Below are 20,989 nucleotides of genomic sequence, written 5' to 3' on the forward strand. Positions count from 1 at the left end.
CTTTTCCAAGGAGAACGATCTAAACAGATGAATAAAGAAAAATTGTTGTGTTAAGGAACATAGATTATAGATACTTCCTTTCTCATTTAGCATTTCATCCTTAAAAGCTTTTTAAAGAGCTTTGACACCAGAATGATTCATTCCTGTTAAGCAACAGCCAACAGTCTCCCTTCCTGTGTTTAAATACACAATGGTTCCTGGATGGTCATTGGAAATATTAACCTCACAATCACTGGTATGTTCACATTCCATTCTATTTGGGCATTTCATGATGGCAAAGCATTTTTCCCTTCCAAGAACTAACTAGTCAGTTACAAAATGGATCCCTTCATCCCCACAGGGAACTGTGATTATGTAAACTGAAAACCTAAATGAGAATTTCGTCCCCATATCCTACTAATTTCTTATGAAATCATTGAGATAATTTTCCCCATAAAACACAGTTTTTATATTCTTACTAATGTATATTATCTATAGCCATAGTCATTCATTTATTCTGGAGTTCTCTTTTCTTCTTGCCTTCTAAAAAGAGCATCTCAAAGCTCTGTCCCCTTGGGGTCATCAGCAGGAATTTGGCCTTATCTTTCCAATTAAGTTTCTAGCAGCGGATGCTGTTGTCAACAGGGACCCTCATCATAGCCTTAGGGAGAAAGCCAGATCATCAAATGATGCAATCATCCTTATTATTCCCTCAACTCTTATTTGACATCCAGGGATCAGATTCTGAACAAATTTCCTCCATCACTGGTTGGTCGTTTTAGGGTTTCACTCAGCCATGCAAATAAACATACAGAGTTCTTAGCTACTAAGGCTGAAAAAAAAAATACTGAGGCTTTAATGACATAAAATGGGAGAAACCTCAACTGTAGCTGATGGGACAGGCTTAGAAGTGTGTGTTGGGTTACTGAGGGATGCCCCTCAGGTGACTCGTGACCACAGTAATCATGAGCAGAGATAAGGCAGAGCAGTAATGACAATGATTCATGAGTGCAGACGAGTTTATGCTTTAGGGGCTGGTATGCGTGTTTGAAGGCCCAGTGATGTTGTCATTGTTGTTGTTATCTGTGGTTTTCCTACTTTGAAGTTTTTCTTTCAAATAGAAATCTGGCCTCAGAGGAGAATGACAGCAAAGAGGGTGTATGTGCATTTCCTGAAGCATTCATTTCATACTTTGGAATGCAGAGCTCAGAGAGCAGAGCCCTAAGGTGCTCGCTGAGGCCTGTCCAACAAGGCCTGTCACCATTAGGTGCTACTCTCTGGAAGGCTAAGAAATATATACTATTTGATTTAAGATTTGGCAGTATACGTAACTGCCCAGGCACCCTTTTCACAGCACATAAGACTTCCCTTTCTCATGGAAAGGGCAAATTTTTTTTTCAAGCAAAAAGTGCTCACCATCCCATTATCGAAGCCCTCCTCCTCCATTCTCTTTCCTCACTCTCTCTGGAGCAGGGACTGGGGATGTGTGCAGACATGGCTTCAGGGCACAGAGGCAATAAAATGAGTTCAGGGCTGCTCGTTTGAATAGTTAAAGAAATCACCATGGCCCCAGACTCCTTATTCTCGACAAGAGAAAAATGTCTCAATGGCCACCATGATGGATTCTAGTGCTTATTTTAAATCTGCTTACAAGTCTGAGAAAGAAGCATTTTTTTTTTGGTTTGTTTTTCCAGAATATCCAGTTTAATGGTGAAGTGAAGATGGCAGATTTGTTTTGCACAACCTCCATCAGCCCTTGTCAATCCCTCCCTCCTCTCCCATGGAGCTGGGACCCCTTCTACAAGGGGGTTTTGGGGACTTGAGGGTGGATGGGAGTCTTCCTTCCTCATCTAGGTTCCTTTTATCTCCCCCTCTTCCTGGAAATCTGTAACTTGTCAATGGCTTTGTTTTTTCTTCTGAGATCCTGGAAATTGTGTTGTTTTTTGGCAGCATGAGATTGTTACAGTTTACCAGGAAGCAGTGCGCGCAGACCTAGGTCCTCCTTCATTCTCATTTAGAAAATAAATCGATAAAATCCAGGGCAAGTAGGAAGGACTGCTAAAGATTTATCTAACTTCTCTCTTTGTGTGTGTGTGTGTGCGCCCGTGTGTGTTTGTAAACATGGCAATTAATAGAGCTCTGAGAGAGCTGATAACCTGGACCACAGTAGACTGGAAAAAAAGTTTTTTGTGTGTGTTTGTGTGTGCATGTGTGTGTGTTGTTTTTGGAAGTAAACATGGTGCCGTAATAAAATTGATATGCAAGACCTAAAACCAATTGGATGGCTGAATCTCTTACCTCAAAAAACCCAGCAGCATCGCAGCTGCTGGGGGGGCGGCTGTGGGGTTAAGAATCAAGAGGAGAGGAGAGTAGTCGTTTAGGAACCATTAGGACAGACCTTAGTGTACATAGTAAAGCCAATAAACGACGTTAAAAAGAGAAAAGGTGATGGGGAAGAACATTCGGGACCACTTGTCTATGGAATTGACGTCAGTCAAGTCGGGGATCTTGACCTTGAGCTGCGAGGCGCGCCGGCGGATGCGGCCCTTGCTGTGCGCGCCGTGCCGGTCCAGCGCGCGCCCGTAGCCCTCGCGGCTGCTCAGCGGCTTGCGGTACTGGATGCTGGCGCTGTCGTACGAGTACATGCTGGTGGCCTTGGGCTCGCTCACGCCCGTCAGCACTTCCGAGCCGCTCGTCTCGTTCCGGATTTCCAGGGTGCTGAGCAGAATGTTGCCGTGGGCGTCGACCTGACGAGAAAGGGACCCGCTCAGGCACAACTGTCGGGACGCTGCATGTTTTCATTAGCCTGTAACGGATGACCCGGCACGGGGCTCCCGAAAGACTGTCCCGCCGGCTGCACGGGCTGCTCTGCGTGCCTCCTGGACTTGAAGATTAGCTGTCATCTGTGTATCTCTCATCATTATTGACCTAATCTACTATCTATCTATCATCTATCTATCTATCATCTATCTATCTATCATCTATCTATCTATCATCTATCTATCTATCATCTATCTATCTATCATCTATCTATCATCTATCATCTATCTATCTATCATCTATCTATCTATCTATCATCTATCTATCATCTATCATCTATCTATCATCTATCTATCTATCTATCTATCTATCTATCTATCTATCTATCATCTATCATCTATCTATCTATCAATCATCTATCATCTATCTATCTATCTATCTATCATCTATCATCTATCTATCATCTATCTATCTATCTATCTATCTATCTATCATCTATCATCTATCTATCATCTATCTATCTATCTATCTATCTATCTATCTATCATCTATCTATCTATCATCTATCTATCTATCATCTATCTATCTATCATCTATCTATCTATCTATCTATCTATCTATCTATCTATCTATCCATCACCCATCTAGGTCTGTTCGTCTCTCTCTCCCTCTTTCTCTCCCATCGTCTGTCTATATCTGTCTGTCTCTACCTAATTCATCATCTATCTAATCTACTATCTACCTATTTAATCCATCACCTATTTGACTACTCTTCCATCTATATCTCTTCTGTCTAATCCTGCATCTATCTGTCTGCCAGTAGGCAGTCTACTATCTAATCTACCATCTAGTTATCTACCATTTATTTATTTATCACGCATCTATTTATCGTCTGTCTAATCTACCATCTAGCTAACCTTCTATCTAATCTACCCTCTATCTATTCATCCATATGTCATTTATATGTATGTATACTTATATATATCATTTATAACTATGGCACTTTTTCTTGTTACAAAAGTGGCACATGAAAGTAAGTAAACTTAGAAATAAACAGGAAACAAAAAATAAGTAGAAATTTATAATTTCACCTTTAGAGTTCATTATTTTTAATATCCTGTTAGCCCTCCTTTTTTCTATTTGTGTATACTTACAAGCACAGGCTCACCTGGGATATTTTGCTTTGCAATCAGCTTTGGTCAGGGAATAGTGTACCTGGTCCTATTTCCATGTTAATAATTATTCCTCTGTGGTATCATTTATTAACAGTTTATATGGATAAAGCATAATTGGGTTCATCTAGCATTAGATGTTAAGGCTTGTTTTACTTTTTCAGTGTTATATAAACAAGCCTGCAAGGGACATCCTTTAGCTAAATCTTTGTACATCTCCATAATTATTTCCTCAGGTGAAATTGCAAAAGTAGGATTCAGGGGTCAAAAGGATATGCCTGGCTATACTTTGACTTTAGTGTCTCTACCATTATTCATTATTGCTTCCTGCCATGCCAGTGGTACCTATCCCAGATTTTCTCGGTTTTGTTTATGCTATGCCCACACACATTTGAGGAACTACAGAAAATGGGAGCACATTTGGCCTATAATGTGGCTTTGTTTAACTTCACGCTGATGCACTCTGCGAACTAATTTACCCTCAGAAGATAAGCTCGTTCATACAAATGAGTCTGAAGTACTTCCACGGCAGCACAGGTAGCGGTGTTTGAATCTCGTGTTATTAGCACAGTGCCCGAGTTACAGTAAGTGCTCTATAAATGCTTTCAAGTGAATCTCAGTAAATACTTCTGAATGCCAAAGGTATAGGTAAGCAGACAAAAGAAACGGGTGACCAAAAAAGACAGAGTAAAGCATAGGAGGAGGCAAAGACAAAAAAAGAAAGGTAGAGAGAGCGGTGGGAATTGATGCTGGTACATCACAGATGAGAGAACGAAGATTTGAGCGTCCACCGTGTGCCTAGCATCATGGTAGCTGCTTGTATATAGTCCTTGTATGTCACCTGCTACAGCCAAATGCCTCAAGTTTACTCCACTGCTGGATCTGAGATTACAACCCGTGTCTTGTCTGATTCAAAACTTACGTGCTTTTTACTGAGAAAGGACTGCTTCATAGTCCTTGGCCTTCACCACATCCCGCAGTGAATTTAATGATGCATTTGCTAGCTTTAAGCTTAGAGGTAGTCGGTGAGAGATGGTGACTAAATCTGGTGCGTCCCTCCACTGCCATCTGTCATTTCCCTCAGTAAAGCATGTGGCTCCAGCCTAATTGAGCTACCTATTATGCCTTCACGGCACTTCTACTGGCTTCTTTATTCAGGGAGTTAATATTAATTTTTGTTGTTAATAACTACTATTTATTGAATCCTACTGCATAATTTATCTCAGTTATTTCTTATAACAACACTATGAAATATATAATATTATCCTAGCTCAGCAGGTAGGGAAATAGAGATTCAGAGAGCTTAAGTAAATGGCCTGCGATTAAACAAAGAAAAAGTGCTCCATTTGGGAATAAAATACAGGATTTTCTTTGCCTTAAATACAACTTTCCCTCCTGTTTGCATGTTAATCAATATATTTTCTTTAAAGGCTCCGTTGAAATCCTACTTTTTGTGTGTACCTGTGTACCTTCCCTGATTATAGTAACTTCAAAACCAACTTCCTCTCTCTCTCTTTCTCTCTCCCTCTCTCTCTCTCTGCAAGCGATATTGAGTACTATGTGCCAGGCACAGTGCTAGGTGTCCGGCATGTGTGTCTGTGTGTGTGTGTGTGTGTGTGTGCGCCCACACGTGCGCGTATGGATGGAAAGTCATGCATATGAAAGTTTACATTGTGAAAAAGGATGGTAGCATTGAAGTGACAAGGAGCAAAGTGCTGAATTCATTAGAAAAGGAACAAGTCCCTTAGAAGATAATCATGGTGCACATAATTCCGCTAGGCACTGTGGTGTTTCAGTCAAGGGTATCACAAAACATGGATTTTGTCCTTGAGATAATAATCTCCTTAGAGATACAGGAGTAAGATATAATTTGGGGAGTGAGAAGAGTTTTCAGTCAAACGCTAAATGGTACAGCATAGACTACGATTAGGGGTTCCTAAAAGTCTGGGGGTCAAGGAAGTCTTCATGAAGGAGGTGAAGCTTGTCCTAGGCCTTAAAGGATGGGTAAAAGAACAAAGGATTGAGAGCAGAAAACTTTGTTCTTGGGGTGCCTGGGTGGCTCAGTGGGTTAAGCGTCTGCCTTCGGCTCAGGTTGTGATCCTGGAGTCCTGGGATCGAGTCCCACATTGGGCTCCCTGCTCAGAGGGGAGCATGCTTCTGCCCCCTACCCTGCTCATGCTCTCTTACACTCTCACTCTCTCAAATTAATAAATAAAATTAAAAAAAAGGGGAACTGTATTCTCATCATGGTTTTGTTATTAAATCTATTTCTTCAGCTATAAATAAAAGGTTTTCACTAGGTAATCTCAAGGGTTTGTTTCTGACTTTTGACAGTATTATGAATAATATTCTAGGCAGAGGACACAGCACACTAAAAACAAAAACAAAAAACAAAAAGCCTTGTAAAATTGAATCACTTGAGCTGTACTGTGTGCATCATTAAGTTACATTATTACGAAATCTCCCTAAGTAAACAAGTTACTAGAATTTAGAATCAGCCAGTGAAGCATACAGATGCGCCTCATTACACGGAAGTCACGCAAAGGTACATTTTATTAAGATATTTTGGTTGACTTTGGTACAGACTCAAATGCACCAATAAATTGCATGATGTTTATTAGTTCGTGCAAATCCCTCAAAATATTTTGTCATTGAGCTAGACATCATAGCTCTATGTGGTTTGACATATAAAATAATCTGGTTCTACAAGTACTCTTGAAAGCTGACTGCATTACTGTGTAGTTGAATCAACATTACCGTGTTCTTTATCAGGGAAACTTAAGACGTGTCCTGTGTTATGACCCATCTTCAGTCTCTCTCCTACACACAGTCTAGAACTTCTAAAAACTAGTGCTACAGATCGTGCATGTACGTGTGTGTGCGTGTGTGTGAGACAGTGTGCTTGTGTATTTCTTCTGAAGCATGAGTCTTCACTCCCCACCTTCTAAGCTTTTTGCTGCCTCATCAAGTGAACGCGGGGCAGCAATGCCACTGTTGATGCCAGCAAGCTTCTGGTTGGCTCTACCCGAACCCCTGCCCTTTGGAGAAGAGTGTCTTTCCTTTCACCTCAACCATATGAAAACACCCAAGATGTCCTTATACCCACAGTGGGCACAGCTTTCTAAAAATAATATCCATGGGGAAAGTGGTCATTGTTTCCTCACACCCTCAGAAGCAGCGAGGAGCCAGGTGGTAGATCACCTCAACATCGGCAGTGGTTAAATGCTGCCTCGTCCATAAGGGATCAACACCTGGGCCTGATCCAGACATCAAAGATTTCGCAACCTTGAGGCGGGAGGGGGTGAGGCAAATGAAAATGTCAACACACTTGATTTCTAGGGAAGACAAATAGATTTTCTAAAGCATTGCTAATGTTGAAATAACTGTTCATTTGGATAATCACTGCCCCACTCCTCCTGTCGCCATAAAGGAAGGAACTTTCCACTCTAGTCCCCAAGACAGAAACTAAAGGATCAATACTTCCAGCTTCTTTTCCCTTTCTCCTCTCCCACTGCTCCCTACTGGGCATATGTGGGAGAAGGACACAGGCATACTTGGCTCCATGTCTTCTGGGTATTTTTCTCCTTCCCAGCTGCTTACAAAGAAGGTGCAACGCAGTTAGGGATGTGCCTGTTGAACCTGCTGGTGGTGAGTCCTGTACTTGTGCATGGTTCCCGTGACTGGGGACATAAATCTGTTTAAATGGGGGGGGGTGAATTATCACATTACATTAACTATATATTCCTCAAACCAACATCACTGGTTTTTTTTTAAGTTTAGAGCATGATTAAACCTAAATTTAGAGAGAATGAATATAATTGTTATTAAGACTTCAGGAGGGTTGACAAACCCTCTCTCTTCCCCCTCAGATAGAGGATCACAATGTAAGCTTGAGCTGACTGATACCAGGGAGCAGATCTGCAGCCCCAACGGCTCACTAATTGTTCGTCCTCACCTCCCTCCTTACTGGGAAGGTGCATTTTATGCGCTATAAGTAAGAGGTAATTTTTAGGTATACCACGGATAAACATTTAAAATGTTAAATTGTTCATTCATCACTCATTTTTTCAGTAAATGTTTACTGCATGCTTACTATGTGTCAGGCACCGTTCCAGACACTGATGAAGAAATCAGCCCCTCCATTAGTAATAGGACACTACGTCTCACATTTAAGAAATTCAAAGATCTCATGTAATAAAGCCCTTTACTTTTACACTCTCCTGAACAAACCCTGGGACTCCCTCCACCTCCAATTCATTCTAAAGATTTTCCTGGATAAATACTGTGACCTCTTTCAAACTCGGGTTACTAATTCTTTTTCCCACAGACTTTCTGAAATTTGCTCATTTGTGAACATGAGATCCGCTTTCTGCCTGCAAAACCTTTCTCTCCTCCTCCCTCTGAAGGTCTCCTTGAAGCCTGCTGACCACAAGCAAATATTGGAGGGGTTCACATATAAAAGAAAGCCTGGGGTTTCACTGTGTCAGGACCGGCGGTGGGGAGGAACAATCCAGCTCCCAGCTGGTGAACCCTCTCCTTCCTTCCTGCAGTGCAGTGCTTACCACCCACAATATCTTGGATTTAAGATCTGAGGACACAGCAGTTCTGGGAAGATGGTGGACAGAACACACGAGGTTCTTGAACTCTTGGCACTTATATTCTTATGGAGAAAAACGGGCAATACCTTCCTTCCTTCTAGAATTAGTTTTTTTAAAAAAATCAGCATTATGAAGAAAACAAAGTAGCTGTATATATTGCTTTTAGTGTATTAGGAAAATATAGCCAGCACACTAACTTGGTGATTTTGTGCATGTTTTTCTTAACATTACATTCATGCTCAGATTTCATTATGATGAGTGAAAAATTTTAAGTAATGCATATTTCCTTATTTTCTCCCGACCTTACTACTGAACAGCCTATACAATAGCTCTGCATGGATGTTTAAAGGCTTCTTAATCTGAGAATAGTTAGAGCAGAACTCTTCTTACCCAACTTGCTCCTCCCCCTGAGTGTCCCACTAGAATGTTGCTCTTGGAGGCAGGGACTTTGTCTAATTCACTATTGTTTTCTCACAGCTGAGAAAAGTGCTTGGCATGGGAGCATTCAATAAATATCTACTGCATGAATGAAAGAATGAATGAATGATAGTACAGCTGGTAAAAGGGCAAGGGGCTAAATTGTGGGTATCAACTTGGCTAGGCTACTCACCTGGCTGTTTAGTCTAGCACTAGTCTAGATGTTGTTGTGAAGGTAATTTGCAGGTGTGACATTTCCAATCAGTTACTATAAATAAAGGAGAATCTATTTGATGATGTGGGTGGGCTTCATCCTATCGCTGAAAAGTATTAAGAGCAAATGCTTTAGTTTCCTGGAGAAGAAGAAATTCTGCCTCAAGATCATGCCAGAAATTCTGCCTGAACTTCTAGCCTGCCCTGCAGATCTCACACACAATTGTAAGAGCCAAGTCCTTAAAATAAATCTCTTTTTTAGGTATATTGATTCTGTTCCTATTGGTTCTGTTTCTCTGGAGAACTCTGACGGACACAAACGGTATGGCAAAGGTCACGAGGGTGGTTTTCAAATGACTAAAACATTGATGTGATGGCTCTATTTCTTCGCTCAACAGAACCCTGAGCAAATGTACAAATTCATTTGCTAGCTTGGGGCTAGCTTTTCTCCCACCCCTTCCACCTTACTCACTCTCTCCTTCTCTCCGTCCCCAACATCCCCAAATGGTGCCTTAGGCTGTGAAAAATGTTGCCACTCACTGAATTGAACTGTTCTGGATATTTTCCATATGTAAATATAGCAGAACTCATTTCAGTGTAATTGGAATAAAATATAATCTTGTTTTCAGTGGCAGCTTTAAAGCCCTGTTGAGAAATACCTCTGGGCTCAATCTACTTTACAAACAGAGAATTATTTCCTTCTTGCTGGCCAATTCAATTAGGTTCACATTTACTGAGGGGTTCTGAAGTAGAGCACAGGAAGCCAAGGAAAGCGATGTTCGCCACAGAAAGAGCTGCCTTTCAGAAGCCCACAGTCTATTTAATTGAGGTTGTTTGGTGCGAATGGCTGCCTTCACCTGAAGGGAGCAGAGAGCCACGGAGCCACACCTCACATCTGCCCTTCCTGCTCATAGAATGTACCACGTTCATGCTGTTGCTGTCAGTCATTAGCTCCCACCAGGGCTGCCAAATGCCAATCCCTTCGTCTTAAATTCTTGAAACCTTTTGGTTTGGTGATGGGGGGAGAATGGGAGGCTTTGCCGGAGATGATGTGTGTGTCTCTTTGCCATGTCCTGACAACTAGTGGTGGAAGCAGAAACTTTAATGTCCTTTCAAGAAGCTATAGAAGATTAAGCACAAACCTACATAAATCTAAATAAATCCACTCTCTATTATTTAGGAATTAGAGAAGGAAAAAACGATAAATGAAACGAGGTGCAAATTTCCAGAACATTACTAGGTAGACAATTTCTCTTGGATCCCTTTCTTTGCCTTTCTCCCATTCAGTGTATGAGCGGATCCAAACGGCTTTACTTTTGAACACATCCTGATTCTGACCACTTCTCCCCATCATCATGTCTTACTGAATAATTGATCTACTTCTTTCCAGGAAGGAAGCCCTGTGGTCTTTTCTCTACACAGCAGCTGGAGTAATACTTAAAAAATGTAAACCAGACCATGTCTCCTCTGTTTAAATCTAGCTACTTCCCAAGACAAAGAATAAAATCCAGATTTCTCATCCAAATCCACGAAGCACTCCGTGATTTGAAGTCCTGCAGGGACCTCTGCCCTCACTCCGACCACTCTGCCCCTGGAGCTCTCTGCTCCACCCACACTGGTCTTTCCTTGGCGGCCCCCTGATGCTCCTACGTCCTCAGGGCATTTTCACCTGCTGTTCCTCTCTCCTGGAACGATATTGCTCAGTGGTTACCTGCCTAGCTCCGCGGCATTTTCTTCACCATATGATCATCATGTGCCATTATAGCATGTATTTATTTACACATTTGTTATTCAACTGAGATGTAAGCTCCAGGAGGGCAGCTGCTCTTTTGTTACTCTTGTTGTTCATCAATGTATACATACCCCCCCCCCCCCCCCCGGGGTTCCGGAAAAGAGGCTGAGACTGCGAAGGAGGAGCTGAGTAAGTGTCAATAGAATGAGGAACTCTGAAACTCAGACCTGGAGTCGTCTGTCTGAACTTTCAATGGCCAAGGACACGTAAGTGGCTAGAATCTCTAGGTTCATGGTTCTCAGATGTTATTGTACATCTGAATCTATTGGGAAGCTTGTTAGAAATAAAGGTTTGAGCTCATTTCATCCTAAATTAAGGTCTTCCCAGTCTGCATTCCAAGGGTCCTAGCTGATTTTGGTGTACCTAAAAATCCACAAAGCAGTTAACTGATTTCAAACAGCAAGACTGAATTACAAATATGCACTGTTTAAGGCTGAGAGATGCGTCTCATGAAGGTTGGGGAGTAACTCCTTAAGTTGATGTGAGTGGGAATTTATTGAGCTTTGAGGAGAGAACGATAGAAACAAGAAAACAAAGTACTTTATACATAGGAGCATTTTATACATGGGCTTAGGGAGTTCCAATATTTGAGATGAGTGCTTTCTACAATCAAATATAAAATGCATTATAATCAGCAAATTCACTGAACTCTGAATGATGCAAACAAAGGCCATTTTCTGGATTCATCTTCAGTGCATCCCCTTAAAATATTCATCCCAAATCTCTTCAGTAATGTTTTGCTCTTCAGATAAATAGAAGAAGGATTTTGGTCAGAATATTCATTACTTTTCACATAGTTGAAAGGAGATATTTAAAATGTGTGAAGGCAATGTACCTGTGAATGTCTTGGAGTTCGTGGAATACTACACTTATGTGGATAAGTCTTTGTTACCGTATCACATTAGGTATGATTTTCTTAATGTATTAGCCATGGTTTCCTAAAGTAATCAAAAAAGCACTTCTATACTTTATTCCTCCCAACTGGAGAATATTATGAAGTAAAGGCAGAGTGGAGTTATCAATCACTTTAGATTCTAATACAGGGATTTCAGGAGAAGGAATTGCTGAGAAAAGTATTGGGGCGCCAGGGTGGCTCAGTTGGTTGAAAGTCCGAATCTTGATTTTGGCTCAAGTCATGATCTCAAGGTCGTGGGATTGAGTCCTGTGTAGCTCTGCATTGTGTCATGTTCTGTGCTGGGTACGGAGCCTGCTGACGATTCTCTCCCTCCCTCTGCCTCTCCCCCACCTCCCTCTCTCTCTCTAAAAAAAAACAAAAACCAAGTATCAACGTAGGTTGAAAGCAATCTATTAATAATACACACCTATTATTACCACGGACTATCCCTAATCAAAATAGACGTCCTTCATTAGAAAATATTTATTGTATATATTTTTAAATTTTGAAAGGTATCAAACAGTTCTCACTTTAGGAAAGGCTTAAAAATTTTGTTTTTGTAACACTAGGAATATAATAGGAAAAAAGTTTCCAATTACACATGAATTTTAAGAGTATCCTGTTTGGTTTTGTAATTAATTCATTAGTTCACTTATTATTTTAAGTCATTTAAGTGCCTGAATTGTGCCAGGCTCTATGACAGGCATTGGAATACCAAAAGTGGAAGACACAGAGTCTGCATTCAAGGCCTATTCTACTTTTCTTTATAGCATTTACTATTATCTGGCATTGTATGTGTGTTTGTGGGTGTCCTGTTCATTGTTTGTGTGTGATGTATTTGTGTGTATGACGTTCATTGTCTTTCTCTCTCATCGAAATGAAAGGTTTTATTTTATTCACTGCTGACTATACCCAGTGCATAGAGGGTATTCCCATACTGTGCTCTCATTAAATATTTGTTAAAGTTAAATATTAAATATTTTTCAAACTAAAAAAAAAAGTAGGCATAGTGTGCAGTGGAAAGCTACAGGAGGAGCATCAACTTAGCCTGATGAGTGGGGAAGACGTCAGTCAAGAGATGAATTCTAGGGAACAAGCCAAAGTTACTGAAGAGTGAAAACATGGCAGTCTGGGAAAACCATGAGTTGTACTTCTGGAACAAAGAGTATGTTGGTGAAGGCGAGAAGGAGAAGGAATGAAGCAGAAGAGGAAAGCAGAATGAGATCACAGTGGGTGCTGGATCCCGCATTAAGGAGTATGGATATTTTCCTTCTGGCAGAATTGAAGGTGGATTATGGTGGATGCCTATTGGTTTGACCTGTCTGATTCCATACCACCCTCTTCTCAAAACATTACCTGATACTGCTTGGTGCATGTGGTTGAGGTAGGCCTAATTGCATCTTTGAGGCTCTAGGGGTAGTCATGTGACCCAGACCTGAGCATCTAGTGTTTTCCATCTTCCTGATCAGAGAGATTGATTTCTTATTTATTTATTTATTTATTTATTTATTTATTTATTTATTTAACAGAGAGAGACAGCCAGCAAGAGAGGGAACACAAGCAGGGGGAGTGGGAGAGGAAGAAGCAGGCTTTTAGCAGAGGAGCCTGATGTGGGGCTCTATCCCAGAACGCTGGGATCACGCCCTGAGCCGAAGGCAGACGCCCAACGACTGCACCACCCAGGCGCCCCCAGAGAGATTGATTTCTGCATGAGAATATGACTTAAATTGATCCAAAAGATTCAATCCTAAGACTTTTCTATTGTTGTTGTAACTCCTGGGTATAAGACAGTACTTTTGGGTTAGGGTTGTAGAGCTTTGAACGTAAGAACTTTGGTGTTTAGGAACCACCATGCGGGAAGGCTCTACTGAAAGTAAAGCCAATATAAAGGAAAGCAGAGTTAAGAGATGAAGAGAGATGCTTTCTGATGACATTGTTTAAATATCTGGATATAGCCACATGTGAAATTAGAACCATTCATAGACCTTCCATTTGTGTGTGTCCAAACCCCCTGACCTTTTTCTTTATTTTCTTTTATTATTACTATTTTTTAATTATGTTACGTTAGTCACCATACAGTACTTCTTTAGTTTTCGATGTAGTATTCCATGATTCATTGTGTATAACACCCAGTGCTCCTTGCAATACGTGCCCTCCTTAATACCCATCGCTACCCCCCCTTTTTCTTAAGCCTGTTAAGTAAATTAAATTTCTTTCTCATTTACAAAAGAATCCTAGCTGTTTGGGTATAGAAGAAAATGGACACTAGATGCAAGAGAGAAAATGAGAGAGAGAGAGAAAAAAAGAGGGAGAAGGAGGGAGGAAGGGAGACTGATTTGGAGATTCCTGGAAGGCAAAATTAGACTGTTGAAGCATCTAGAGATTAACTACATTAAGCCAAGAGTGGAGAACAAAGCATGAACTGAGGAGAACAAAGCATGAATTTGAGGGCTAAAGAAGCTCATGAACTGTTAACACAGGCTGTCATGAGAAATCAGCCCAGAAATCAAATGTCCTGCCTGAATGTCTCCAAAATCCAAGATGCTAAGTCAGAAATGTTAAAATTTCATCAAAGGCTGAGAGAAGTGTCCTAGTTGGCCTGAGGACAAGGTGAGCAATGTGGGGTAGGTCCCAGGCTCAAAGGCTAATGTAGGTATCCATCCGTTTCAGGCTAATTTTAAGGAAAGAGCTATTGACCTTTAGGATGCCTGTTTTCACATGCATTATGTATCCTGGAATTAATCACAGTACAGGGTTGATTACCATTTAGAAAGTTGTCTGACAGTGCAGATGTCTAAAAGTTTCTGAAACTAGATGACACTCCCCAGAGAATAGGAATGAGAGAAAAGAGGCCAGATCACAGTATCAATATCTGATTCCGAAGGGAAATTCTATTTCTTAACTGTTGGGGTTACACCCGCACATTTGGTGTGAATTTTTGGCAGATCCAGATGTCCCCCATGACTTCAAATGATTTTGAATCAGTATCTGATTACAGACCGCCCGTGCAACCGTTCCACTTTAGGTGGATCTATTTGCAAATGGGCAGGCATGTGGCCAACCGACACAACCATGTATATTCCAGGTTAGTGTAAAAGTGGCTCAGAAGTGGCTTACTTACAGCCTACTTATACTGTGAAACCTATCTTTCAAAACTCTAAATACCACCTCTAGTTTCAAATGATGCCTGAGGGGTTCATGAATCTATAGTCTTTATCACCTTGGAGGTTGAAACTCTCCTAATGTCTGGATTCAGCATCTGTACTCCTATAAAAAGATGCTTCAGTGCAGCCGGTGGAAATATAAATCAAGACAAAGCAAGCACTTCTGAAGCTTCAGTACAAATAACCCTTGACATGACTGCCCAGCCACGGCTATCAAAAGTAATGTGTAATAAATGAACGATGCCATGCTGTGCTCTATGGCACCAAGGCAAATATTAGGGTCCCTCAAATGAAAATTGTCTGGGACCACAGCACATACATCATTTGAATCCAACTGTTTACAAGTATCTAAAAGGAAAGGGGAGGATCATCCAACCATTATATGAAAGGAAAAATTTAATATTATTTTCTATTTTTTAAAATTTAACCAAGGGGTATCATTCTTAAATACCACACAGGTGGCATTATTATCTTGGAGGTGGCATTATTATTATGCTGGAGATAATACACTGAACAGATGAAGTAATACACTTGCTTTGTTATTGAAGATTATATCTATCTGCTGTTACAGGACACTGTGATTCAGAAAGAAAAGTGGGGATTGATATAAATCATGCCTTCAAAATATTAAAAATCAAAGTGATAGAAATAGTACGAAAGTTTGGAGCAGAAGCTAAAGTGGACTACAGATAGTCTTTTTCTTACTTATTACGACTATGTAAGGGTTTTATAAAATATTATGATGTAACATTCAGTAACTTGGGTGGTATCTAAGAACTCATCCTGAATGGAGAAAGGTTCTCTAGAATTTATTCACCCAACAAATATTTATTTGTTTTTTTCTCTGTTCTAGCCACTGAGTAAAGAACAATAAACATAATATACAAGGACTTTGATGCCAATCCTTGGGAAACTTGCAGTTTAATAAAGAAATAGACATTAAAAAAATAATTAAGTAAACACATATTCATTGTTGTGGTAAATCCTATGGTGGAAAAGCACAGGATGTGGTGAGGACAAATAACAATGGTACAAAATATAAACCAAACCTGGCGGGGGGCGTCAGTTAAGGCATCCTTGAGGTAGTAGCATTTATGACAAGAACTAGTGCAATGGAAAAACTGAGAGATGGCCAGTATTACCTTTAATTTCACGAATCTAATATTTTCTTCTTCTTCTTCATTTTTTTCTTTTTTTTAGAGAGGGAGAATGTGTGCACGTGGTGGGGGAGGGGAAGAGGAAGAGAGAATCTTAAGAGTTCCATGCTCAGTGCAGAGCCCTTCATGGGGCTTGCTCTCACGACCCTGAGATCATGACCTGAGCCAAAATCAAGAATCGGACACTTAATGGACTGAGCCACTCAGGTATCCTGTTCTTCTTGTTTCTTAATCCTTTCTTCTGTTGTATAAAATCTGATGCTAATCCATCTAATGCATTTTCAATCTATGATTTCCACTGGTTCTTTTCCATGTTTCAAATCTTTTCCTGAAACTCCTCATCTCTTCATATATTATATTAAGCTCATTCTATGGACTTTAAAGTTTTTATTTTGAAATTATTGTAGATTCCTAGAAAGTTGTGAAGATAGCACAGAGAAGTGCCATGTACCCTTCACCCAGTTTCTCCCATTGACTACATCTTATTTAACTATTGTACAATATTACCGAGGAAACTGACATTGGCATAGAGTATGTCTAGTTCTATGTAATTCTATTACATGTGAAGATTCACATAACTACCACTGCAAGATACAGAACTATTCCACCACTGCAAAGATCTGCCTTGTGCTACCCCTTTCTAATTAATCACACTCAATCCCTCCCCTCCATCATTAACTCCTGGCAACCACTAACCTGTTCTTTTGAGGCATATTATATAAATAGAATCATACAGTGTGTAATCTTTAATGATGGACTTTTTTTTTCTCACTCAGCATAATGGCCTTGAGATCCATTCAAGTTGTTGTATGTATCAATAGTTCATTACTTTTTATTGGGCTAGTGTTCCATATTATGAATATACTACAGTTTGTTTAACCAATTGCCTATTATAGGATATTTCAGTTGTTTGCAGTTTTTGGCTATTTCCTATGAATTTCTAAATATATTAATTGTAGTGATTATTATTAATTGTGGTCCTTATCTTTTAAGCCAACATTGAGACTTTTGCAGTTCTGTTTCTATGACTAAACTTTTTCTCTTGAGCATGCCTTCCTGTTTTTTCTCATGCCTAGTAATTTTTTATTATATATTAACTATGTTAATGATACACTGTATAGACTCTAGATTCTGTTATTTTCCCTAACAAATGTTGGGTTTTGTTTTAACAGGCAGTTAAATTACTAATAGGTCACCTAGAATGTGTAGTGACTTGGTTTTATGTGTAGTTAGGGTGAGTCTATTTTAGTGTTTCCTTAACTCAAGGAGAATCCCTTATTTTTGTTCTTTTTCAGCCTTTCAGCTATTTTTCCTTTCCAGACTTCTTAACATTTTGTACATTTGTAGTTCAGGGATCAACCATGGATTTGTGGGAAGTTTATATTCAGATTCGGAGTTTCTCTTGTGGCTCACTTCTTTCTAAGATTTCTAGGAACTCTGGAAGTATCAGACTCCATGTTCTGACTCATCGGACCAATAAAACTGTAGTTTTTGTTTTGTTTTGTTTTTTGCTGAAGTTCTGCTGTCCCACATCCCCCAGATTGGGGAGAGACCTCAGCGCAAAGATATATAAATAGAGATTTCACACAGTGTCATTCCTTTCCTTTGAGGGTTCTCTTTTAGTTTTTGCTTGTTTTCAGTTACTCTCTTATGTCTTCAAGCAGATTTTAATACATTTTTGCTCAGGGTTTATAATTTTTAATCCACAGGAGGGTTAGTCCGATATAAACTATTTTTTCATATCTTAACATGACTTGTTTATTAATTTTGGCATAATTTTGTCCATTTGTGTTTCTGTGAAAAGCATTTGTGGAGTTTTTAACCTAGCTTTCCATGGATAAAAACACATTTTTATCTTCTTTAAGTGTTTCATCTCCTGACAATGATGGATTTTTCTACACTTTCTAGTGGGATTAAAATTTAAAATGTCAATTTTCCTGGACTAAAAGATCCTGATTTGAGATCCAGTGAAATCTTACTATGTTTGAGCCCAATGTTACTCAAAACAGCCTGCTTAGGAAATAAAGATCAGTTAGACAGACACATTTTACTTATTTATTTTCAGGTCACTAAGTCCTCTTCAGAGCAATATATATCATACATCTAGATATGCTATGACATACAACGCTTTCCTTTTGCCTTTATTTGTCCCATAGCACCTTAGAAAAGTTCTTTGCTATCCTGGGTGGAATCAAGGCAACAGCCAAAGAGTTTGGTTAAAGTTTGTTTTATGATCTTTTTAAATGATCTGAATGAAGTGATTTCAGTTTGAGCTTTCCATTTAATTTCCTTTCTAGAGAACACTGCTTTCCTAGCCGAGTCTCCTTGTTACCTTTCCAAACTCTACTTATCTTTAAGTGCCCATCCAGTTCATAGCTTTGGATTTTCCTGCCAGTGAACCTGTGCTACTTTATTTATGTAGGCCTTTCCTCCATGCTATATCAAGTAACACACATTCTAAGCCATGCAGAGGACCAGCTCTGGTTTAGAAGGCAACTGAGATAGGAGTGGGAACAGAAATGAAGTAGCCTTAAATACTTCTGCTAAACATACTTCTAAAGCTGGTATGGTTACAATCAGACAATGGGAAGCCTTTTCGTTTCAGATATACTCCTCAAGGTAGGTGCTGTCCTGTTTCATTTCATAATCTAATCGCCTCCTATGAATATAATTTTCTTTCTCAGAAAGATCTGAAGATTCTTGAGGGCAAGTATCATGCTTCCTCCTTCTCTCATAGAATCCAGCATAATATTTCACATAAGAGTAAGAATTTATTTGAATGAGTTACTTTGGATTTAGACCATTTGGCTGAATCTGTTTGGTATTTTGTCTATAATTTTCTAGTTACCTGACAGTGTTTGTCCAGTTTTGGTATCCCACTAAAGAGCATGAAGATACATCTTGAAGATTTATAGTTTGGCTTCTGCCTGATTCTCCAATTACCTCTCATACTACATTTTCCCCCTCACTTGCTATGCTCTTGCTACACTAGTCTTCTCTTGGTACTTTGCCACATCAAGCAATTCATTCCTCAGAGTCTCTGTCACTTATCATTTCCTCTGCCTCGAATGGGCATGGCATGGTTACTGCTGCTTGTCACTTGGGTCTCAGAACAAGTGGTAATATCTCAGAGGGGTCTCCCTGATTACCTGCTCTTTTTTCCTTGTTCCTTTGAATCTGATCCAAATCATTTGCTTCCCATCGCTCTGTTTTACTTTTTTCATAGCACTTACTACAACCTGAAATTATCCTCTTAATATGTGTTTATATGTTTATTGCCTGTCTTCCCACAGTAGAATATAAACTGTATGAGAGCCAGGAACTTTGTGTCCTTCAGAGAAGTATTCCCAATGCTCAGAGCTGTGGCTAAACGAGTGAATATTTGAGCTGTCATCCTATGTGCCATCTTGAAAACAATTTATAGTGGATACAGTATTTCAGTGTACATAATTTTAATTTAATTTCAGTGAAACATGGCATAGAAGTAGAGGTTAACGAGATGTTCTCAAAGAATTAAAAAAGGCATTAATTTTAATTAATTCCACTCAGCAAAAGCACAGGTCATAAGACCTACCAATGAAAAGCAAAAGAAAAATAGTGAAATTGTCTTACATATAATGATAAGAACTAGCTAACTATAGTGATAATGAACACTCACTATGTTCCAGGTATTGTTACAAATATTAGGCTTTAAAAACACCCATCTAGTCCTTATAACAACTCTGTGAGGTAGGTCTACTATAATAATCTCCATTTTATGGATGATGACCTGAGAACAGATGTAACATGAGGACTCACATAGGTTGATTTGCCTGACGCTATAAAGTCAGTAAGTAGCAGAGCTGGGAATCAAACTCAAGCAGTTTAATTCCAGTCTGTGGTTGTAACCACTGGGCCAGATTTCTTTATTTCCACTTAGGACAGAACCAATTCACTTTAGTTCTCTCATTTATTTATCAAGCAAATCTGGCATTATTCTTCTGCATAGAGTTTTACAACTGTATAGTTTAGAATAAAGGATAATGAACTCAGGTTTGAGTTTTAGGCCCAGGTACGTTATTAATCTATGTTAACTTCAACCTAACTTCTTCAATCCTCAGTTTTCAAATACGTAAAAGAGAGGGCTATTTGAGCTGTATTAAAGATAAATTAATTACCTTTTTTTCCTGTTATGGGAGCCTTGAGCACCATGCTGCTGATAAATTTTGGAAGAATACTGTTAGGAATATTTAATACATTACCTGAACTTTATTCATCTCCAGTTTGTTCTTTTCATTGGCGCTCTGGTCTTGCTTGCTTGCTCCCTTTTTCTGAGGGCCTTTTCCAAAGAAGATGTAATTTACAAAGGCATATTCCAGCAGAGCCAGGAACACAAACACAAAGCAACCCATCAAGTAAATATCAATCGCTTTGACATAAGGGATCTTTGGCAAGGTCTCCCTGAGGTGAGTGCTGATGGTTGTCATTGTCAGCACGGTGGTGATTCCTATGAGACAGAAAGACACAGCTTAGCTGAATGCACTCATTAAGCTGCCCTTTAAAGACTAAGAAGACAGATGCAATTTCCTTATTGGTGCCCCAGAATGATGGCAGTAATGCCATAAACCAATGGGCAAAAAGAGTAAACATTTTGAAAGACAAAGCTGCAGGCTCCCCATACAGTCAATGAACAAATCATAAAATAGGATGTACCATTAATGGAGGGTTGGAAAACATTTTTTGAAAAATAATGCACATAGGAGAAATGTCTATTCAACTCCTTGCCCAAATTTTAACTGGGATGTTTATCTTTTTGTTGTTGAGTCTTAAAGAGTTCTTTACATATATTGGACACTAGACCCT

The 20,989-nt window shown here is 39.6% G+C and overlaps 1 protein-coding gene across 1 annotated transcript in view; it reads right to left on the reverse strand.

Moving 5' to 3' along the window:
- The window catches only part of LOC123804026 (gamma-aminobutyric acid receptor subunit beta-1), a 103,057-nt gene continuing 82,068 nt past the window's right edge, over positions 1 to 20,989 (reverse strand). The window contains exons 4-5 of the mRNA XM_045815921.2: positions 20,389 to 20,633; positions 1 to 2,726 (exon numbers count right to left, since the gene is read on the reverse strand). Of these exons, the coding sequence (XP_045671877.2) occupies positions 2,379 to 2,726; positions 20,389 to 20,633 (593 nt within the window). The 3' untranslated portion in view covers positions 1 to 2,378. The remainder of the gene's footprint in view (positions 2,727 to 20,388; positions 20,634 to 20,989) is intronic.

The sequence above is a fragment of the Ursus americanus genome, chromosome 8 (assembly GCF_024610735.1).
Source record: "Ursus americanus isolate L20-20 chromosome 8, mUrsAme1.1.p, whole genome shotgun sequence".
NCBI lineage: Eukaryota > Metazoa > Chordata > Mammalia > Carnivora > Ursidae > Ursus > Ursus americanus.